The sequence below is a fragment of the Bubalus bubalis genome, chromosome 22 (genome assembly GCF_019923935.1).
Source record: "Bubalus bubalis isolate 160015118507 breed Murrah chromosome 22, NDDB_SH_1, whole genome shotgun sequence".
NCBI lineage: Eukaryota > Metazoa > Chordata > Mammalia > Artiodactyla > Bovidae > Bubalus > Bubalus bubalis.
Window position 1 is genome coordinate 40,005,646 of NC_059178.1, and position 19,500 is coordinate 40,025,145.

Here is a 19,500-nt window from a genome sequence, read left to right on the forward strand (position 1 = left end):
GGTACAGACTTCGGGGTGCGGCGTCGCCTCTTAAACCGCCCTTCGGAGCCGCGCCGGCCTCCGCCCTCTTGGGTGCGGCCCAAAGCTCTGCGCGTTTCACCCGCTGCCACTTTATTCCTTGTCACCAACTCACCCTGGCCCTAACCCGCATGCCACCTTCCAACTGACAAACCGGCGAGTGGCCTCCGGCCTGCCCGGGGCCTCTCGAGGGCGGCGGTCCCCAACTGCACCCCGCACCCCGGGAAGGGGTGGCCCAGGCCGGGGTGCCCCGGGTGGCCCCGCCGGCGGCCGCAGTGGCAGACGGCGAGTCACGTGTGGCGGTGGGGGCGGAGCGCGGCCGCCTGGGTGGGTGGAGAAAACAAAGCCCCCAGCTGTCAGTAGAGGAAGGAGGCGACAGCGCCGGAGCAGGTGAGTCAAGTGCATTTAAAGCGGTACCGCCCTGGCGCACCCCGACACCCCCAGTCCTGGCTCAGTCCTTCCCCGGCCGGGTGCTGGCCGCGCATCCTCCCGCCTCCGGGGGGCTGCAGTCCGCCCGTCGCGCAGCCTGCGGGACCCGGGGTCTCTGAGCCCGGCAAGAAGTTGTGCTGGTGTCGGCGTCGCGCCCCCTAAGTGTGCACCCGCCGCTCTCCCGCGGGCCACATCCCTCCTTCGGGGCCCCAGAGCCGCGCACCCCGGGAAAGGGGGGGTGAATCAGGGCTGCCACGCTGGCAGAGGCAAAGTGGACCGGCTCGAGGCTGAGGGCCGGGCTGGCTAGGACAGGGACACTTGGCGCTGGTGAAGGAGGGTGTCTTGGGACTACGCGCCAGAGCGCGCGGACCTCTAGGAGCCAGAGTTGGGGGGAAGCAGGGACCGAAACTAGGGGCGCTGGCAGGGACTGCGCGCTACGGGGCAGACCTGGAAGTGGAGCGCGCAGGGTCCCGCCCGCTGGGGACCAAACACTGGACCCCCGGCCCAGCTGCCGCCCGCCACCTCCCCGCCCCCCCACCGGGGCTTCTCCTCCCGCGGAGACCAGCCCCATCTCTCTCCACTCCCACTCCGGCTCCCGCTGGGGTTCCCGGGCCCCCAGGATGCGGGAACTGGATGGATGCGAAAGAGAGCGGGTTATTATTATGATCCCAAGAGGTTTTCTGCAAGGAGCACCCTGAGCGCAAGGCGGGGGCTACTCAGCGACTCCTCACTCTGTTTGCTTAAAAAATTCTTCAGTCCACTCTTCGAAGGGCCGGGCCGTGACCAGAAATCCCACAAAGGGCGGGCAGGGTGGAGTGGCACAGAAAGACCCTTCCCTCTGAAGCCGGAGCGCTCGGTCACGCAGACTTTCAGACCCCGAAAGGCCCAGTGGACTCAGTCACCCCCTTGAGTCACTTTGCCAGTCCCGTGCCAAGAGCCGCCCAGTGCAGACAGAAGGCCGAGCTGTAACCTCGGAGGCAGGGGAGCTGCAGCCGTTTGATCAGGAGGAGTCTTTGTCTTAACCCCCGGTCCCCTTCTGCTAGTCCTCGCCGGGTCAGCAGCGCGTAGAGTAATTAATATTCCGAGCATTAGCCGTCCCTTCACCCGGGCGCCAGCCAACGCTGCTGTCCCCTCCCTGCGGGCTTTCTCCATCACTTGCGCACGTCTTCTCCTTTTCCAAAAACATGGAACATGGTCCAGACCCGCCAAGCAAAAGGCGGTCACTAAACACACTATAGCGCAGTCACGTAAGACCAAGGGTTAAGTGTTCAAACCTGCACCCGCCCGCCCGCGAGGAGACGGAAGAACTTTCTTGATTAGCATAGTATCTGCCCTGCGGCCTCACTGCAAGGCGGCCGGTCCCGGCGAGGTGAAGCGTGCAGTCGCGTCTCGATTGAGGTTTGACTCAGCAGTACCAGCTTCTAATCCGAAGGACCCGAGCCTTCCAGCTTTGCCGAACAAGACACTGTGGAATGAAACAGAACAGAGATCAAAAGGTAACAGAAAGAATAACAGCGTTTGAGATACTTCGGGGAACCGCCAAATTTAGCTAAGTTTTTAGCAAGGAAAGGAGCGGGGAGGGGGTCGTCTAGCCAGCGTCCCTTCTGAAAATGCTCCTTGGTTTGCCAGCCTTCTTTGCTGCCAAATTGAGATACTGGTTAGGGGCTGTTAGAAGATCACCAAGATAGGAGGTTTGGGGAGCCCAGCCGGTGGTCGTTGGGTAAGCCTAACTGACAGGTTTCACTTGCATAGGAAGAGCAATGCTCCCAAAATTTGCGCTTGAGGAGCTCTGAAAAATCCTCATGCAAGTATCTCATCCTAACCCACTTGAATTAGGCAAGTTTGGAGATGACAGCAAGGCATCGGTTTGGGGTTTGTTGATGTGGGGGGTGTGTGTATGTGTGTCCACATGTGTTTATCTCCAAGTGATTCCATTGTGCAGCCAAACCTGAGAACCAGTGAGGCAAGGGCAGAGTTCAGTGATCTGGCAGCTGGTAGCTGCCAGACAAGATACGAGTTTAACTACCTGGGTGGGAGAAACCAAGCTGAAACTGAGGGGCTAGTGACAAGGAGTGGGGGGGCGGTCTGTCATCTGGCGGCTTGGCTAGCGTTGGTACCTGCCACATCATTTTTCACCCTCTTAGCCCAGAGTCTGGCTCTTACTGGAAAGATTGAAGTTCACTGTCGGTGCCTGGTTTGTGCACGGTTGTTAAGGATACGGTAGAAACTTCATTCCAGCGTGATTCACGTGTAGCAGGCAGTGGGAAAACCCAGCAGAAACTAACTCGGAGCAGCTTCGTGAGTCAGCAGGCTGTACTCCAAGGCGGAGCCCAGAGTAGGAAGTAGTTACATCCAGTAGCTTATTGACACGCACTATTCCACTCCTTCGAAAGCTCATTTGAATGTCTGATCAGGATCTGTCTGCTTGTACCAGGCTCTCGCTTTTCCATCACCTTGTTCCACCTGCTTCCTATAATGCCGTCTTCTGTTAGAAGAGGAAACATATAGCCAACTAGATAGAAGTCTTGTAATTTTCTTGGTGGGAGGCATTAAAAAAAAAGTTGCAAAGTGGTTTGGGTTATTTCAATTATGCAAAACAGAGAGGATGAATTTGCAGTACATACATTTTGAATACAAAAAAAATCAAATAACTGATGACACATTCAGGAGTACATTAAAGGGTCTGTTTAAATAGAAATGATTACATCTAACATTTTATGTCATGCTAGATTACGTTAGATTTTATGTTACTATCCAAAAGTTTCTTGTTTTTTAAAAAATCATCCTCAAAGCATGATCCTAGTAAGATAGCCTATTTAAAGATGTACACGGTTTATGAAATACTTATTTTTATTACTATTAACTTCAATTTTTATACCTCTCTTTTCCTCATTATTCTTTATATCATATCATCATAACTCTTGCCTAAATGCTTTCTTCCCCATTCTCAGCTTCTTTATGGGGGAACAACCATGCCTAGCATGTAGCAACCATTCAATATCATCAGCTATTGAACTTTTTTTGACCCTATGTACCCTGCTTGGTATTCTATTAACTGGAAGGGGCCTTTAATGTCTACAACTCCTATAGCACAGAACACAGACCTTTTGTAAATATTCATACTGAACATTATCAGACTGTGTGGAAGATATTTTTAAGCAAAGCATCCTGAGTACATTCATTTTTATTTTTTTTCCAAGACAGATATTCTGGATATGTAGGAGCCAAAGTTCTGTTACGGTTCTTAAGAACCTTAAGATGGTAGCGCTTTGTTCACTTACATCTTTATATAAAGCAATTTCACATCAGGACTTCCCTAGTGATCCAGTGGTTAAGACTGTGCTTCCACTACAGGGGGCGTGAGTTTGATCCCTGGTCGAGGAACTAAGATCCCTCATGCCCCGTGGTGTGGCCAAAAACTGAAAATAAAATTAATGCCCTAAGTATACCTAATAATTGTCCTGTTACTTAACTATACATTCACGGATCAAAGATTCACTTCACAAAAATTTCACTCTCTACCACTTATTATCAGAAACACACACACACACACACACACACACACACACACACACACACATTTAACCATGTGGATGCCAAAAGGAACTAATTAAGTTAGGAGAGTTATTTCAGAGTAGGATAAATGGTAGGTTAATAGTTAGACAGCTTTAATAAAAACCTTCTAGGCTTCCACCTACATTAAAAAGAGTACAAAAACATCTATATAGCCAGAATATTTAAAAGTGGAAATTTGGGTGTATTCCTTGCTGGATGCCAGCAACATAAATGTTAATAAGAATTTCCAAAGGTCAGATGACATAAATGCACCCATTCTCATTCCAGCGTAGTGGAGAAAAGTCACTGAGAATACACTTCTGTTATTTCAATTCCTTTGGGGGAAGCTGTAAGATACTGAAAGGCTGAAATGCAATCTAGAAAAATGAAACTAATCCAGATTTGTCAGAAACTGCTCATCAGAGAATGCTAAAAACCTAGCTCTGTGATAGTCACAAGTAGGCCAAAGAGGGTGAGGTGCAAAGAAAGGGTGTCACTTCAACTTCAGAAGCTCTGAAGTTTCTGAGAACAGATGAGAACCACCCAGTCTTATTATCTTAAATATACACAGCCCATTGATCTTATTAACCTAAACACAATTGGGTAGATAGTTTTCCCATGTGCCAAATAGCACAGGTTGTTAAATGATCTGGCAAAGTGGGGAGAAACCTGGAATCCTGACTTCTTTCCGAGGGTCTATTCTACCACCCTGCTGTTTCTTGACTAGGGATTTTTGTTTTGTTTTGTTTTAATATTTATTTATTTGGCTGCACCAGGTCTTAGTTGCAGCACACAGGATCTTTAGTTGTGCAAACTCTTAATTGAGGCCGGTGGGATCTAGTTCCCTGACCAGGGATTGAACCCGGACACCCTGCATTGGAAGCACAGAGTCTTCCACTGGACCACCGGGAAGTCCCTTGACTAGGTTTTGATGTAATCTTGCCTGGAGGTTCTGGGTAGGCAAGCTCAATTCTAATTATCTCCTCCCTCCTAGAAAAAGGAGAGACTCTCACATATATCATGCTCTCATTTATTCTCATATTATCCACCTTTGGCCTAGGCCAACTTGAAACAGTTGGAGCCATCGTTAGCTTCTTATCCAGATAAGCAAAGCAAGAATGTTTAACTTGTATGGTGATGGTAGTGGTTTAGTTGGTAAATTGTGTCCAACTCTTTGCGACCCCATGGACTGTAGCCTGTCAGGCTCCTCTGTCCATGGGATTTTCCAGGCAAGAATATGGAGTGGGTTGCCATTTCCTTCTCTATTTAACTTGTATAAGGGCCCTTAAATGTTAGTCACATCATTCAGCAAATGTTAAATGCACTGGGACTTCCCTGGTGGTCCAGTGGCTCCAAAATCACTGTGGATGGTGATAACAGCCAGGAAATTAAAAGACACTTGCTCCTTTGGAAGGAAAGCTATGACAAACCTGGACAGCATATTGAAAAGCAGAGACATCACTTTGCTGACAAAGGTCCATGTAGTCAAAACTATGATTTTTCCAGTAGTCATGTACAGATGTGAGAGCTAGACCATAAAGAAGGCACAGTGCCAAAGAACTGATGCTTTTGAATGGTGATGCTCGAGAAGACTCTTGAGAGTCTCTTGGGCTGCCAGGAGATCAAACCAGTCAATCCTAAAGGAAATCAACCCTGAATATTCTTTGGAAGGACTGTTGCTGAAGCAGAAGCTCCAGCTCCAATAGTTTAACCACCTGACTTGAAGAGCCCTCTCATTGGAAAAGACCCTGATGCCAGGAAAGATTGAAGGCAAAAGGAGAATAGGGTGGAAAAAGATGAGATGATTAGATGGAATCACCAACTCAATGGATGTGAATTTGAGCAAACTCTGGGAGATAATGGAAGACGGAGGAGGCTAGAAGACAGAGGATCCCATCCATGGGATCACAAAGAGTCAGACATGACTTATCGACTGACCAATGAACAATTCCCCTATTGAGAGTATTTTCAGAAGCAGGAAAATTTTTTAAAAAGGAATTTTAGTGATGTGGTAAACCATAAAACTTCTGACCCTAAACCATCCAAACAGTGAAATACTAACTTAGATTGAGCTGTCACTGTTTCCAGAGGTCTAGAAAATGCAAACATACACCCTTGACAGCAAGTCCAGGGTCACACTTGCTTCAGCTCTTTAGCCATAGAAACTTTGCTATGCCACCCTATGAGGGCATTTCCAGTCTTACTTGTTTTAGTATATGAATGCATAATTTGAGGATCTATACAGATTTTGACATTTTTCATTGGCTGTCACGTCATACACTTAAAGCTTGATGCAGAAACTTGCTTCTTTGGGAAACTGCACCACTCTTCTAAAGTATACATTTAAGATATTAATAAATTGCTTGCTACTTACCAAGGCAATGGTCATTAGATAATAAGCAAATATACATATAATCAGGCTACCCTGGTGGCTCAGACAGTAAAGAATCTGCCAGCAATGCAGGAGATGCAGGTTCGATCCCTGGGTCGGGAAGACCCCCTAGAGAAGAGAATGACTACTCCCTCCAGTACTCTTGCCTGGAGAATACCGTGGACAGAGAAGCCTGATGGGCTACAATCCATGGGGTTGCAAAGAGTTGGACATGACTGAGGGACTAACACTTCACTCCCACTTCATACATATAATCACTTATATCACTAATGACTGACAGTATGCTGTGAACAATTTAGTTTGAAATTTCCAAATTGAAAAATAGAACAGATTAGGATCCAGAAATTCAAATTATATGCCTTCTTCTCAAAGTTGAATAGATTACTCCTGAGTCCAGAAGAAATATTTGAAAGGACAGCTACGTTGATAGGAACTTGCTGTAATTTTTTACTGTAAATGTTACCTCTCATAAAATTTCCTTCAGTTAAGAGAACTTCCTCTTTCTGATGACTTGTTCATACCACAGACCATTTCCAAGTGAGTTTCACTTAGATTACTAGAGCAACCTTAAAGGTTATGTGTAATAACTCTTGTCCTCTTCATCTCTTGCAGAATCAGTACACCTGAAATTTAGAGATAAAAAATCGAACACTGCACTATAAATAATGTGTATTTTGAAGTATCTGAAATCAGCTAAATCATTTCTAAAAACAAAAACAAGTTGTAAATGTATTTAATCCCATCCTAGGACTATGGGTAGTAATGGCTTGTTGATAACTAACTTCCAAGGTAACTTAACCCACTAGTGTTCCTGATGGAATAATTGGGGAAGAGGAGGAGGGGACAATGGAAGATATTAATAGATTGTATAACTCCTATGCTGACTGGGTGAGGAACTAGTTCAAGTGAAATTAGCTTTCCTACCTTATCATACTTTAGCTTTCACTAATTTTTTTTTTTACTAAATACATTTTGTTTGATAAGTATCTGCCATACATATATATATATATATGGGCTTCCCAGGTGGTGCTAGCAATAAAGAACCCACCTGCCAATGCAGGAGGCATTGGAGACTTGGGTTCAGTCCCTGGGTCGGGAAGATCCCCTGGAGGAGGGCATGGCAACCCACTCCTGTATTCTTGACTGGAGAATCCCTTGGATAGAGGAGCCTGGCAGACTGCAATCCACACAGAGTTGACCACGACTGAAGTGACTTAGCATGCATACATATATCACTAGTAGTTCTCTCCATGGAGAAGGCAATGGCACCCCACTCCAGTACTCTTGCCTGGAAAATCCCACGGACGGAGGAGCCTGGTAGGCTGCAGTCCATGGGCTCACGAAGAGTCGGACACGACTGAGCGTCTTCACTTTCACTTTTCACTTTCATGCATTGGAGAAGGAAATGGCAACCCACTCCAGTGTTCTTGCCTGGAGAATCCCAGGAATGGGGGAGCCTGGTGGGCTGCCGTCTATGGGGTTGCACAGAGTCGGACACGACTGAAGCGACTTAGCAGCAGCAGCAGCAGCAGCAGCAGTTCTCTCCAAAGTAATTCCTAAAAGTAGGAATTAATTGGATTTACTGTATTTTTACCAGAATAGGGAATTCATAATTGTCAAATGCTTAAGCAGGATCAAAACTGATACCTTGCCAGGGCCCTGTGGGGCTCCTGAGCCCAAGGCCCTTCTGTGTCCCCATCTCTTTGATTATAGGAAGCAACTTTCATTCAGCTTCTGTAACCTCCCCTGAGTTCAATGGGTGAATTCAAGTAGTTGTTAATTAGAGAAGGGAGGGGATGTGAGACCAGGGAGAAACAGTCAAGGGCAGCCTTGGGGCAAGATCCTGTTTCCCCATCAATGGATACACACAATATGTTTGAGCTGTTTTGCAGATACTGAAACCCCTCCAGGTGGAGAAGTTAACAATTAACAATGATATGCTGCCCACAAGCATGTAGACCCCAGACCAGTTGGACCTGAAGGTTGCCAACTTACCTCACCACCAACCCATTAGAAGAATGTCTAGAAGCTGATCACACCCTCCTTTGAGCAATTACTATAAAACCTCCCACTACCTTCCCCAAGTTGGGACACACAGCTTGGAAGACATTAGCTCTCTGTGGCCCCCTTTGCCTGACTAAGCAATAGAGCTGTTCTTCTCTACTTCACTGAAACCTATCTCCAAGATTCGATTTGGCACCAGTGTACGGAGAAGCTGAGCTTTCAGCATCAAAACACTCAAAAATATTCTGGTGATGGGCAGACCTTGGTTCTTAGAGATGATTATAAACATCATGGCAGGAATGACTGTTGGTATTTGAAGTCAGTAGAAGGGAAAATAAGCAAGAAAAAGCAACTGGAAAATGAGGCAATTCCTGGGTTTTTTGCTAAAATTGTTGAGACTTTTTATTGGCTTGCATACACAAAAGTGAAATCAGAAGACTAAATTACCCTCTTTAAAAGCTAGTCGAGTCAGCTTTCACCAACCAATAAGCAAGAGTGTCGAGAGTGCCTGCAACCACCTTATACCTCCTTCCTTCAAAGATAATCTTAAATCCAATCAACCTGCCAAAATGTGGTGTATTAAGAATCACCTCTCATGAGTCTAAGGAACCACAATTTTCACTTTCCCACTGAACATCTCCACAAAAAGAAAAGATCGGGAACTAGAAGAAAAACCTTCCTGCTTTGTGCCACCTCGTTCTTCTCCAGAAAGGAAGCTATTGATACAAGACTCCTGTTAGCTTTACTTCCAACTTACCCTATATCATAATTTTTTTAAAGGGTGGTCTTCGGGGCACAAATCTCCCAGAAGAAGTTTCCATAAATCAAGGCAGTAATAGCCAAGTGCTCCATCTGGTACTGGCAAGTCCAGAAAGCAATTCCGTGTGCAGCTGGGATGTTTAAACAACACTGTCAGTGGGTCTGTTAATTCTCCACCCCAGCATCTGCTCTCCTAGCACTTACGTGTAAGTTAAAATCTAGGGTATGGTTTTAGCAATGGTTGCCAGATAAAATACAGGAACCCCAGTTAGGTCTGATTTTCAGATGAACAAGGTTGTCTTTTGTTTTTAGCCTAAGTATATATATTGTATGGGATATACTCATACTGAAAACATTAATCTTTTATGTAAAATTCAGATTTAACTGGGTATCCCATCTTTTTGATGGTGGTTGATTGAAGTTTTGTTTTATTTCTTTTCTTTTTTGCTAAATTTTACAATCTTACTTTTATCCCATAATCTCAATATCATTAGCTTTCCTGGTCTGTAAAATATGTGATCTGCAACTATATTTCTGAGGATAATAAAATATCTGAGTTGCCTTCACCTACTAAAGAGAAAAATCAAGCCACTATCAGAAGTTTTGTGCACATTTTGCTTACTTAAGAAGGGAAATAAAAAGGAAAGCCAGGTCTAGAAAATTAGAAACTTTTTAATAATTTTATTCATTTCTTTAATGTTTGGCTGTGCTGGATCTTCACTGCAGTGCCCGTGCTTCTCACTGTGGTGGCGTCTCTTGCTGCAGAGCGCCAGCTCTCGGTGCTTGGGCTTTTGTGGTTGCAGCATGCGGGGTAGAACGCAGGCTCAGTAGCTGTGGCTCCTGGGCTCCGTTGCTCCTTGGCTTGTGGGATCTTCCCAGGCCAGGAATCAAACCAGTGTCCCCAGCATTAGTAGGTGAACTCCTATTTACTTTGCCACCAGGAAAGTCAGCAACATTTTTTATTTGTAAAATATCTTATGGTACATTCTATTCTTTCACAAACCTCTTAATAGATACTTTAACAGGTACATGCGGTAACGTGAAAAAACCCATCAACCACGTCCACAGGACACTGCTGGTCGAAGTTTACCCTTGGGTGATTCCAATGATGCCTTGCTAAAGTGAGGGCCCAGGTCCTGTATCATCAGCATCACCTGGGATATCTTGAAAGGCCGAGTTTTGGGCTCCACCCCAGACATTCTCAATCAGAATCTTCACTTTAACAAGAGCCATAAGTGATTCATATACATATTAAAGTTTGAGAAGTCCTAAAGGATACATTTTTTCACCATAATTGATCTTTATGTTTAATATCCCGTTGCAGTAATCCTTAACAAACTGTCTCTTTTAACACATTAGGAATAGTTTCCTTTGATCCAGTATCTTCAAGATAGGGAACTACTGTATTTCTATTTTATTCATATGAAAACCCTAAATGACCATTTCTAATATTGTTTTATAATGAGCAGATGTAACAAAATAAGATAAATGTAAGTTTAAAAAAGTCTCTCACTAAAACTAATTCAACAACCTATTATAACATTCTGGGTTGTCCTTAAGAACCTACAAATCACCAGCAAATCTTTTTGTGCCTTTTTACTTCATATATTACAACTTACATAAGAATATTTCAGTTCAGTTTGGTGCTCGGTGATAAACTAGGCGGGTGAGATGGGGATAAGGTGGGAGGCAGGTTCGAGAGGGAGGGGATATATGTATACATATTGCTGATTCACTTTTACTTTAGTGAAACTAACACAACAGTATAAAACAATTATACTCCGATTTAAAATTTTTTAAGAATATTTATATGCCAATACCATACATTCATAGTATTCCTGCTGCTGCTAAGTCGCTTTAGTCGTGTCCAACTCTGTGTGACCCCATAGCCGGCAGCCCACCAGGCTCCCCCGTCCCTGGGATTCTCCACGCAAGAACACTGGAGTGGGTTGCCATTTCCTTCTCCAATGCATTAAAGTGAAAGTGAAAGTGAAGTCGCTCAGTCATGTCCGACTCTTAGCGACCCCATGGACTGCAGCCTACCAGTTTCCTCCATCCATGGGATTTTCCAGGCAAGAGTACTGGAGTGGGGTGCCATTGCCTTCTCCAACAGTATTCCTAGGTTCCTCTAAAACTGAACAAAGGACATGCAGTTTGGGCCTATGGCAAATTCCAAACTACTCTCATGAAAATCTAAGTTTTAAAAAGTTATTTAAAAGGTTTCATAGATCTTAATGCCTCTTGAGTTCAAAAACCTCCCTTTATAGTTGCCTGCTTGTTTTTTAGAAGTTACAGGGTTGTATGCTAGAAGGAATTCTGGAATTGGGGTGAGAACATCAGAAGGCCTGATGCGTACAACCAGTTCTGCAGCTGACCGACTAGGTGATTCGGGAGACTTTAACATCCTTCATCACCATCCCTGAAGTGGAGTTTTCTCAGCTGCCAGATAGAGAGAGTGGAGTCTGAGATTGTCTCACAAGATTCTTATAAGAATCTTGAAAGATATCTTATTTGTAAGATATCTTAAGGTACTTTCTATTCTTTCACAGACCTTTCAATAAAATAGATACTTTAACAGGTAAACTGTTAGCTCAAGTATAGTAACGGGAGAAACCCATCAACCAAGTCCACAGGACACTGATGATATGATTGAAGTTCAGTCTCAGGTGGTTCCAGTGATGCCTTGTTGGTCAAGTGAGGGCCAAGACCTGTAGCATTAGCATCACCTGGGATGTGTGTTTACCCCAGTAATGTGTGGGGGGAGGGTCTCTGTGATGACTGTGTTGTGTATGGCGATGTGGTCTTAAGATTTGTTTTGTGTCCTGCTTCAGCTAGGGCTGGCAGTTGACTGACGATTACATGATGTGGTTTCCCACAACATGCCTGATTTGGAATAAAGTGAAAGTTGCTCAGTCATGTCCGACTCTTTGCAACCCCATGGACTATGCAGCATGTGGAATTTTCCAGGCCAGCATACTGGAGTGGGTAGCCATTCTCTTCTCCAGGGGATCTTCCCAACCTAGGGATCAAACCAGGTCTCCCGCATTGCAGGCAGATTTACCCGCTGAGCCACAAGGGAAGCCCATTTGATTTGGAACAAAGATGACGGTAATTTTAACAGTCCCGTCTACGGAGCCATTGCACACACACCTCATAGACATGCAACCTGAGGCTCTATGACCTTGACAACCATAACTTTCCCCTCTGCATCAGAAACTAAAAGGTTTCCTCCTGGCTGGGGTCAGCAATGTGTCCTGGGGGCACCGAACAAAGAATTCCTCATCAGGTTACCACTCGCGGCTCTGTGAAGTCAAATGATCTGAGGCTTTTTCCTGCCTGAATTCTATACAATCCTCTTGCACTTTTTCCCAGGAAAAATTTATTAATGGGTTATAAAAGACGTGCTTTAATATTTTTAGTTTTTTAAATAAAATGCTATTCCTTCAAAAACATGTTTTTATGTCATTATTAGCACATTCATTCTATAATTGGGGTTATCAGTTATTAAGTAGCTTTGTATCTGGAACAATCACATAATCCCAGATAGAAAGAAGCTTCACGGTCATTTTGTTAAGACACCCCAGGGCAGAATTCTCCCCTCTACCCAGCCCATGGAGGAGAAATTCAGTTGTTTTGTTGTTTTAATAAATTCATTACTGAGAGTCTGAAAAAGATGAGGGAGGGGCGTTAGGGAAAACACTCCTCATCTAACCACCTTCATGCAACTCTCACAAATCTATTTGTATGTTTGCATGGAGCTCTTACTGTCTGCATTTGCATTTAACAATATTTCACATAAAAATTTCCCTTAGCATGTTGAATGCCACTTCCCATATTCAACAGTGTTTCTAGCTTCAGTATCTTTGCACTGCCCTCTGCCTAGGATGACAGTTATTTATGCTTAGCCTTTGTCTTAGCTCAGCTGTTAATCCTTTTAGGGCCCCACCCCTCCAAGTGTGCTCCACGGACCAGTGAAACATCTTATAAGTGGAGCTCAAGCTCCACCCCGGACATTCTCCATCAAAATCTGTCCTTTAATGAGATCCACAGGTGTCAGTTGTTATGAGTGAGCATTGTTCAAGAAAGGCCTTTCCTAATCTGCTAACCACCCCTTCCCACCACCTCCCACTGGCCCACCCATCCAGGATAGGATAGGATAGGTGGATCCTTGTGATTGCCTTTTCGTTCCCCCCACATCGTCTCTGGTTGGAGATGGTGGTGGGCTTGTAGTCATCACCAGTCCCTGGGTCCTCAAGCAGCTCTTGATACATAAGAGCTTTCTATTTGGAATTTTCATCGTTTTCCAGCCCCCTGCTTTCATAGATGAAGAAATGCAGAAGACAAGTTTTTTTCCTGCTGGGAAACGGGGTGCTCAGGTAGGACTCTCTCGTTCATTGACTTGCAGTTCAGTTTTTTGATTGTTTCTGCTGCAAGTTTTTATGATGGAAAACTCATGGGGCAGGTGATGCTTCTCTGCAAGTACTTTCTAAAAGTCTACTGCTGGAACTTTCTTTTGCCTAAAATATTGATATCTTTTAAACACCAACATCTCTGAAAGGAATTGTGCTTTACACTCTGTGTGAAGGTGGAGCAGCCAGCAGGTTTGGGTCAGTGTTTAGTGCGAGACAGAAATAGTCATTATCTGCTGGAAGGAGATACAAAACACTTGTAGGTGATGTGCTCTGTGTGTGTGCGCTAAGTCACTTCAGTCATGCTTGACTCTCTGCAACCCTGTGGACCATAGCCCGCCAGGCTCCTCTGTGGGATTTTCGAGCAAGAATACTAGAGTGGGTTGCTATTTCCTTCTCCAGGGGACCTTCCCAACCCTGGGATCGAACCCGTATCTTTTATGTCTCCTGCATTAGCAAGCATGTTCTTTACCAATGGCACCCCACACCAGTACTCTTGCCTGGAAAATCCCATGGATGGAGGAGCCTGGTAGGCTGCAGTCCATGGGGTCACTAAGAGTCGGACACGACTGAGCGACTTCCCTTTCACTTCCACTTTCTTTACCACTAGCGCCATCTGGGAAGCCCACAGTATGTGATAGGAAAGACAAATAGTGGAACGCTGCAAACCTGCTTCTGGTTCTGACTGGGTTCTGTTACAATAGCTTAGTCTTGACTCATACCATGGGTCATTTTTCCATTTAAAAAACATTCACATTTTTTTGATCTGTAAGAATCTCAGGATGGGGCTTCCCTGGTTGCCCAGTGGTTAAGACTCGACGTTTCCACTGCAGGGGCGGGGTTTCTATCCCTGGTCAGGGAACTAGTTACACATACTGCAAGGTGTGGCCAAAAAAAAAAAACCTCAGGATGGACTTTTCTCCCCCATCCTGCGTCTCATCTGTGACAAATTTCATCCACCTGCTACTGATTTTTCTTTTCAAATATGTGTTTTTAAATTGTAGACAAAGTGCAGGTACATCAATACTGATGTTTTTAAACTCACCTTAAAACTAAGCAACACCTGAACCACGGGGAACTTCCACTGTATTCAAGAACCACCAAGTCTTTTCACTGTGAAAGGAGTGTTTTGTAAACTCGGGGACAGACTATCTGCTGGAGGGAGGCTGAGCCCTGGAGGCTGCTGTTTTGCAGTCGTGGGAGATTGATTCAGGCTTTGGAATCAGATTGTACCCAGAAACAAGAAACATCTGTCCTGCAGGGCTATTGTTCCTCATATCTGAAAAGAACAAGAGGCTCCTGGTACTGCTTACCAACAGCTCCTACAATTAGCTACACAGATCACAAGAGTATAATTATATTCAAGAGCGTGTGGCTCCCCGGCCCCGGGAGTGTACCACTGTACTTCCCCGTCACCATGGACACCAACTCCAGAGGAATCCTAAGTCTAAGTCAGGTCTGTCCCTTGGGGAAGCGTGTACAAGGCTGTCCTAAACTGCTTATCTGAGTGTCTGTGATACGATTCATGGTAGTTTGCCCAGACTTTGGACCTTGGGTGGAGTTTGCAAGTCATTTGACGCCTTCAGAGTGTACCCTGTTGAGCAGCCTGACGCAGGTGAGGTTGACTAGAATGATGGTGTGCTCTGCATGCTGTGACATCAAGCTTTAAGTCCATTTGAGTCATACTTTCCCTTGGGGTTGTGGCCCATCCCAGTGAAAAGAGATTTTTCACAATATATTCTTAGGAGACTTAGGGGTGTTCTAAGAGTTGTTCTTAGAATCTGAAAGCATTTTTGTGGTTTGTTTTTCACATTTGGGGTGTTTGTTTTAAAAAGTTTAAAAAAAAAAAAACTTTGTTACTAGCCTTGGATACTTTTTTTCCTACCATATTAATAATTTTGTAGGAATTTGGTTGAGTTTTACACCTTGATTTCTCCATCAGGAAGAACTATGCAGATGTTTGTTACTAATGCTCATGGGTAGAGGTTCTAGAGACGAAAATGTTAAAATAGTCAGTTAAAATTATTCCAGATGTGATGAGTTGGAGAGATGATAAAGAGTCTGCAGCAACATCTCCCAAAACATTCAAAAGAAAAGTAAATGAGTTAAGACAAAAAAAAAAAAAAAGGTGAAACTGTTAGTTGCTCAGTCATGTCTGACTCTTTGCGACCCCATGGACTGTACCCCACCAGGATTGTCTGTCTATGGGATTCTCCAGGCAAGAATACTGGAGTGGGTAACCATTCCTTTCTCTAGGGGATATTCCTGACCCAGGGATCAAAGCCGGGTCTTGTGCATTGCAGGCAGATTCTTTACAATCTGAGCCACCAGGCAAAAAAAAAAATTGTCTCTAATTAGCCTCCTATTCAAATAAGGATCTTCTCTTAAAACTTTGCAAGTTAGGCATGCTGCTGCTGCTGCTGCTAAGTCGCTTCCGTCGTGTCTGACTCTGTGCGACCCCATAGACGGCAGCCCACCGGGCTCCCCCGTCCCTGGGATTCTCCAGGCAAGAACACTGGAGTGGGTTGCCATTTCCTCCTCCAATGCATGAAAGTGAAAAAATAAAGTGAAGTCGCTCAGTCGTGTCAGACTCCTAGCGACCCCATGGACTGCAGTCCACCAGGCCCCTCCGTCCACGGGATTTTCCAGGCAAGAGTACTGGAGTGGGTTGCCATTTAACTTCATCCTTATTGTTTTTATTAATAATAAGTCATTTACTTTTAAATTTTTGTTTATTTATCTACTTCTGGGCAAGCATTGGGTCTTCGTTGCTGCGTGCAGACTCTCTAGTTTCAGTGAGCAGGAGTTGGAGTTAGTCTCTAGTTGCGGCGCTCAGGTTTCTCTTGTTGTGGAGCACGGGCTCTCGGCACATGGGCTTTTGTTACTGTGGCTCCCGGGCTTAGTTGCCCTGTGGCCTGTGGAATCCTCCCAAATCAGAAATCAAACCTGTGCCCCCTACATTGGCAGGCAAACACCCAACTAATGGACCACCAGAGAAGTCCCAATGATCAGTCATGTGAAATATTATCCAGGGAGCAGGTTCTCATCCCAGTTCTGCTCAAGGAACGATTGAAACGGTTCCACTCACCTGTGGCCCCTACTCATCAATAAAGAAGGGATTTTTATTTTTAACTTATCCTTTTCCCACAGGACATCCTAGTGTGCTGAAAAGTGGTTGTTAATCCAGCTTTCTCAGAATAAAGTACAATAGAAAATGCACTGAGAACTGTATTTCTCCTCCTCTGGAGAATTCACACATTCTTTAAAACATGAGGAAAATATATAGTTTTGATGACCCACTAGCACATCAAATTAATTGAGTTAGATTGTAAGACAGAAGCGGTGGTAAGATTCACACTTCCAGTTAATATGTGGAGAATGCCATTGCAGCTGGTCAAAATAGGAAAGCAGAGGGATTTCTAGCAGAGCAGATGCATTTTATAAAGGATGCACTCAGAAACCCTTCTCACTTTCCCCTGTGCCTGTGGTTGGCGCTGAGTCATCTCTCCACCAATCAGCTCGGGCTGAGACGCAGAGATGTCATATACTGCATCCTGTTAGAAGCGAAGACATGGGAAAAGCAGAACCTCTGACCCAGTCCAGCAGTGAGTTGTACTGTGCTGCCCATACAGACAGTACAGGCAAGACAAGCAAGCCTGCATCCCATGGTGCAAAGGGCGTTCCCTTTTACAAGACGAGCTGAGTGCTAGAAAACGCGAAAAGGCCAAACATCAACACTTGTGTCCAGGGCTAAGAATCATTGCTGTTTTTATCATGTGGCCCTGGTAACATCGTTAATGCAGATGGTGCTTGCAGAGGGGCTTATGATGAACAGAGCCTTCCCCTGACTGGGCCATAGTGTCACTGCATCTGGACTCTGGAGACAGGGCCCTGAGATGCCTTCCTGCTCCTGGTGGGAGCAAACACAGGCAGGTGTGTTCTACACATCCTTCAGTCTGGCGTCATCCGTGTGTTCTAGCAGAGATCGTCTCACAAAATTAGTGCCTAACTACTTGCTGTATGCTTTTCTTTACGCCAAGTAGTATCATAGTGCAATTGATCCTCGATCAATGTAGGTTTGAACTGCATGGGTCCACTTGCTCTTGCAGATTTTTTAATAGTAAATACTGCAGTACTGCATGGGCCCTGGTTGGTTGAATCCTTGAATGCAGAAGAACCTTGGCTGTGGAGGGCCAACTGTCAATTTTACTTGGATTAACCTCCACCTTGTTCAAGGGTCAACTGTGTTTTTAGAGCCACATGCAGCCTTGGAGGTCATCTCATTGAATCCCATTTTTTCTAGATGAAAAACTGAGGCCTGGAAACTTTTCCTACTAAAACCATAGTAATTTTAGAGTCCTAAAGGGTTTTTTTTTTCCAGCTCATTGTTTGCATTTGGCAGTGCTTGTTGGGTCATCTAAGCAACCTCCTGGTTTTCAAGCACCTGGTGCTCCTGTGTGCTCAGCTGACAGCTCAACCTTGGCTGTCCCCTCGAGCAGAAAGGAAGGACTCTGTGGGATGGGGAGGAAGATGGCAGAAAAATAAGTGTCTCTAGGACTCAAAAGACTTGAAAGACTTCAGACTGTTACACACTGCATTAAATGAAGTGATATCTACAAAGCCTGAAATCCCTCCACCTCCTGTGACGGTGAGGGTTCTACGCTAACAGGAGAAGTTCCACTTGTGGTCAAAAGAGTAAGATTATTTTTTGCGTTTTTCCCCTTGGCCGCCAACTTTAGGTGGTGGTCAAAATGTGGGGTTTGTTGAAATCACAGACTACAGCCCCTCCCCCAAAAGGCAGTGGAATAGTTTCAGAAGGGCCAGCAAGTGCCCTGCTCAAAGGATTCCGTCACATCCCTTTCATGGAGACCACATCGACAAGATCCCTTTCATTCAGTCATGCTCCTCCATTCCATTTAAGCTACTGAGTTTCCCTAGAGTTGATTTTATTTTTATATTTCCTGGCTATCTCATTAATACTCAGACCTAGTTGATGAGGGATATGTGTTCAAATTCAGTTATTTAATAGTGATAAATGATAAACATAAGTATTTTCCATTCACCTAGAAATTTACAGTTGGTAAAGAATTTTTACACATAGCAGTCGCACTCTAAGTAGCTGCTGCTGCTGCTAAGTCACTTCAGTCGTGTCCGACTCTGTGCGACCCCAGAGACGGAAGCCCATCAGGCTCCCCCGTCCCTGGGATTCTCCAGGCAAGAACACTGGAGTGTGTTGCCATTTCTCTCTCCAATGCAGGAAAGTGAAAAGTTAAAGTGAGGTCACTCAGTCGTGTCTGACTCTTAGCTACCCCAGTGGCACCCCACTCCAGTACTCTTGCCGGGAAAACCCCATGGACGGAGGAGCCTGGTAGGCTGCAGTTCATGGGGTCGCTAAGAGTCGGGAACGACTGAGCGACTTCACTTTCACTTTTCACTTTCATGCATTGGAGAAGGAAATGGCAACCCACTCCAGTGTTCTTGCCTGGAGAATCCCAGGGACGGGGGAGCCTGGTGGGCTGCCGTCTATGGGGTTGCACAGAGTTGGACACGACTGAAGCGACTTAGCAGCAGCAGCAGCAGGACTGCAGTCTACCAGGCTCCTCCATCCATGGGATTTTCCAGGCAAGAGTACTGGAGTGGGGTGCCATTGCCTTCTCCCTAAGTAGCTGCAGTTTACAGAAAACCATAAAATTAGGGCCCAAGTTTAAATGTCATGCCCAAAGTCACTCTACCGGGAAAACCTCAAGCTCAGAAGTGGAGAGACCACCTGCGTTGCAACTCAGAGTGTGGTCCCCGAATTGGCAGCATCAGCATCACCTAGTGTTTGTTTACTTATTTTGGTTGCACTGGGTCTCCGTTGCTGCACATGGTGTTGCTCTAGTTGCAGTGAGTGCGGGCTGTTCTTTGTTGCAGTGCACGAGCTTCTCATTGCAA

The 19,500-nt window shown here is 45.2% G+C and overlaps 1 protein-coding gene across 3 annotated transcripts in view; it reads left to right on the forward strand.

Annotated features, from left to right (window-relative positions):
* The first annotated feature begins 355 nt into the window (after positions 1 to 355).
* The window catches only part of MAPRE2 (microtubule associated protein RP/EB family member 2), a 188,726-nt gene continuing 169,581 nt past the window's right edge, over positions 356 to 19,500 (forward strand). The window contains exon 1 of one of the 3 annotated variants that reach the window (XM_006059136.4): positions 356 to 408. Coding sequence is in view for 2 of the 3 variants with exons in the window: in XM_044934676.2 (XP_044790611.1) it covers positions 13,489 to 13,533 (45 nt within the window). In the remaining variant the exon portion in view is untranslated. Of the gene's footprint in view, positions 409 to 1,771; positions 1,944 to 13,202; positions 13,534 to 19,500 lie in introns of those variants that run through there. The other 2 variants (XM_006059135.4, XM_044934676.2) reach the window with 2 other exon arrangements.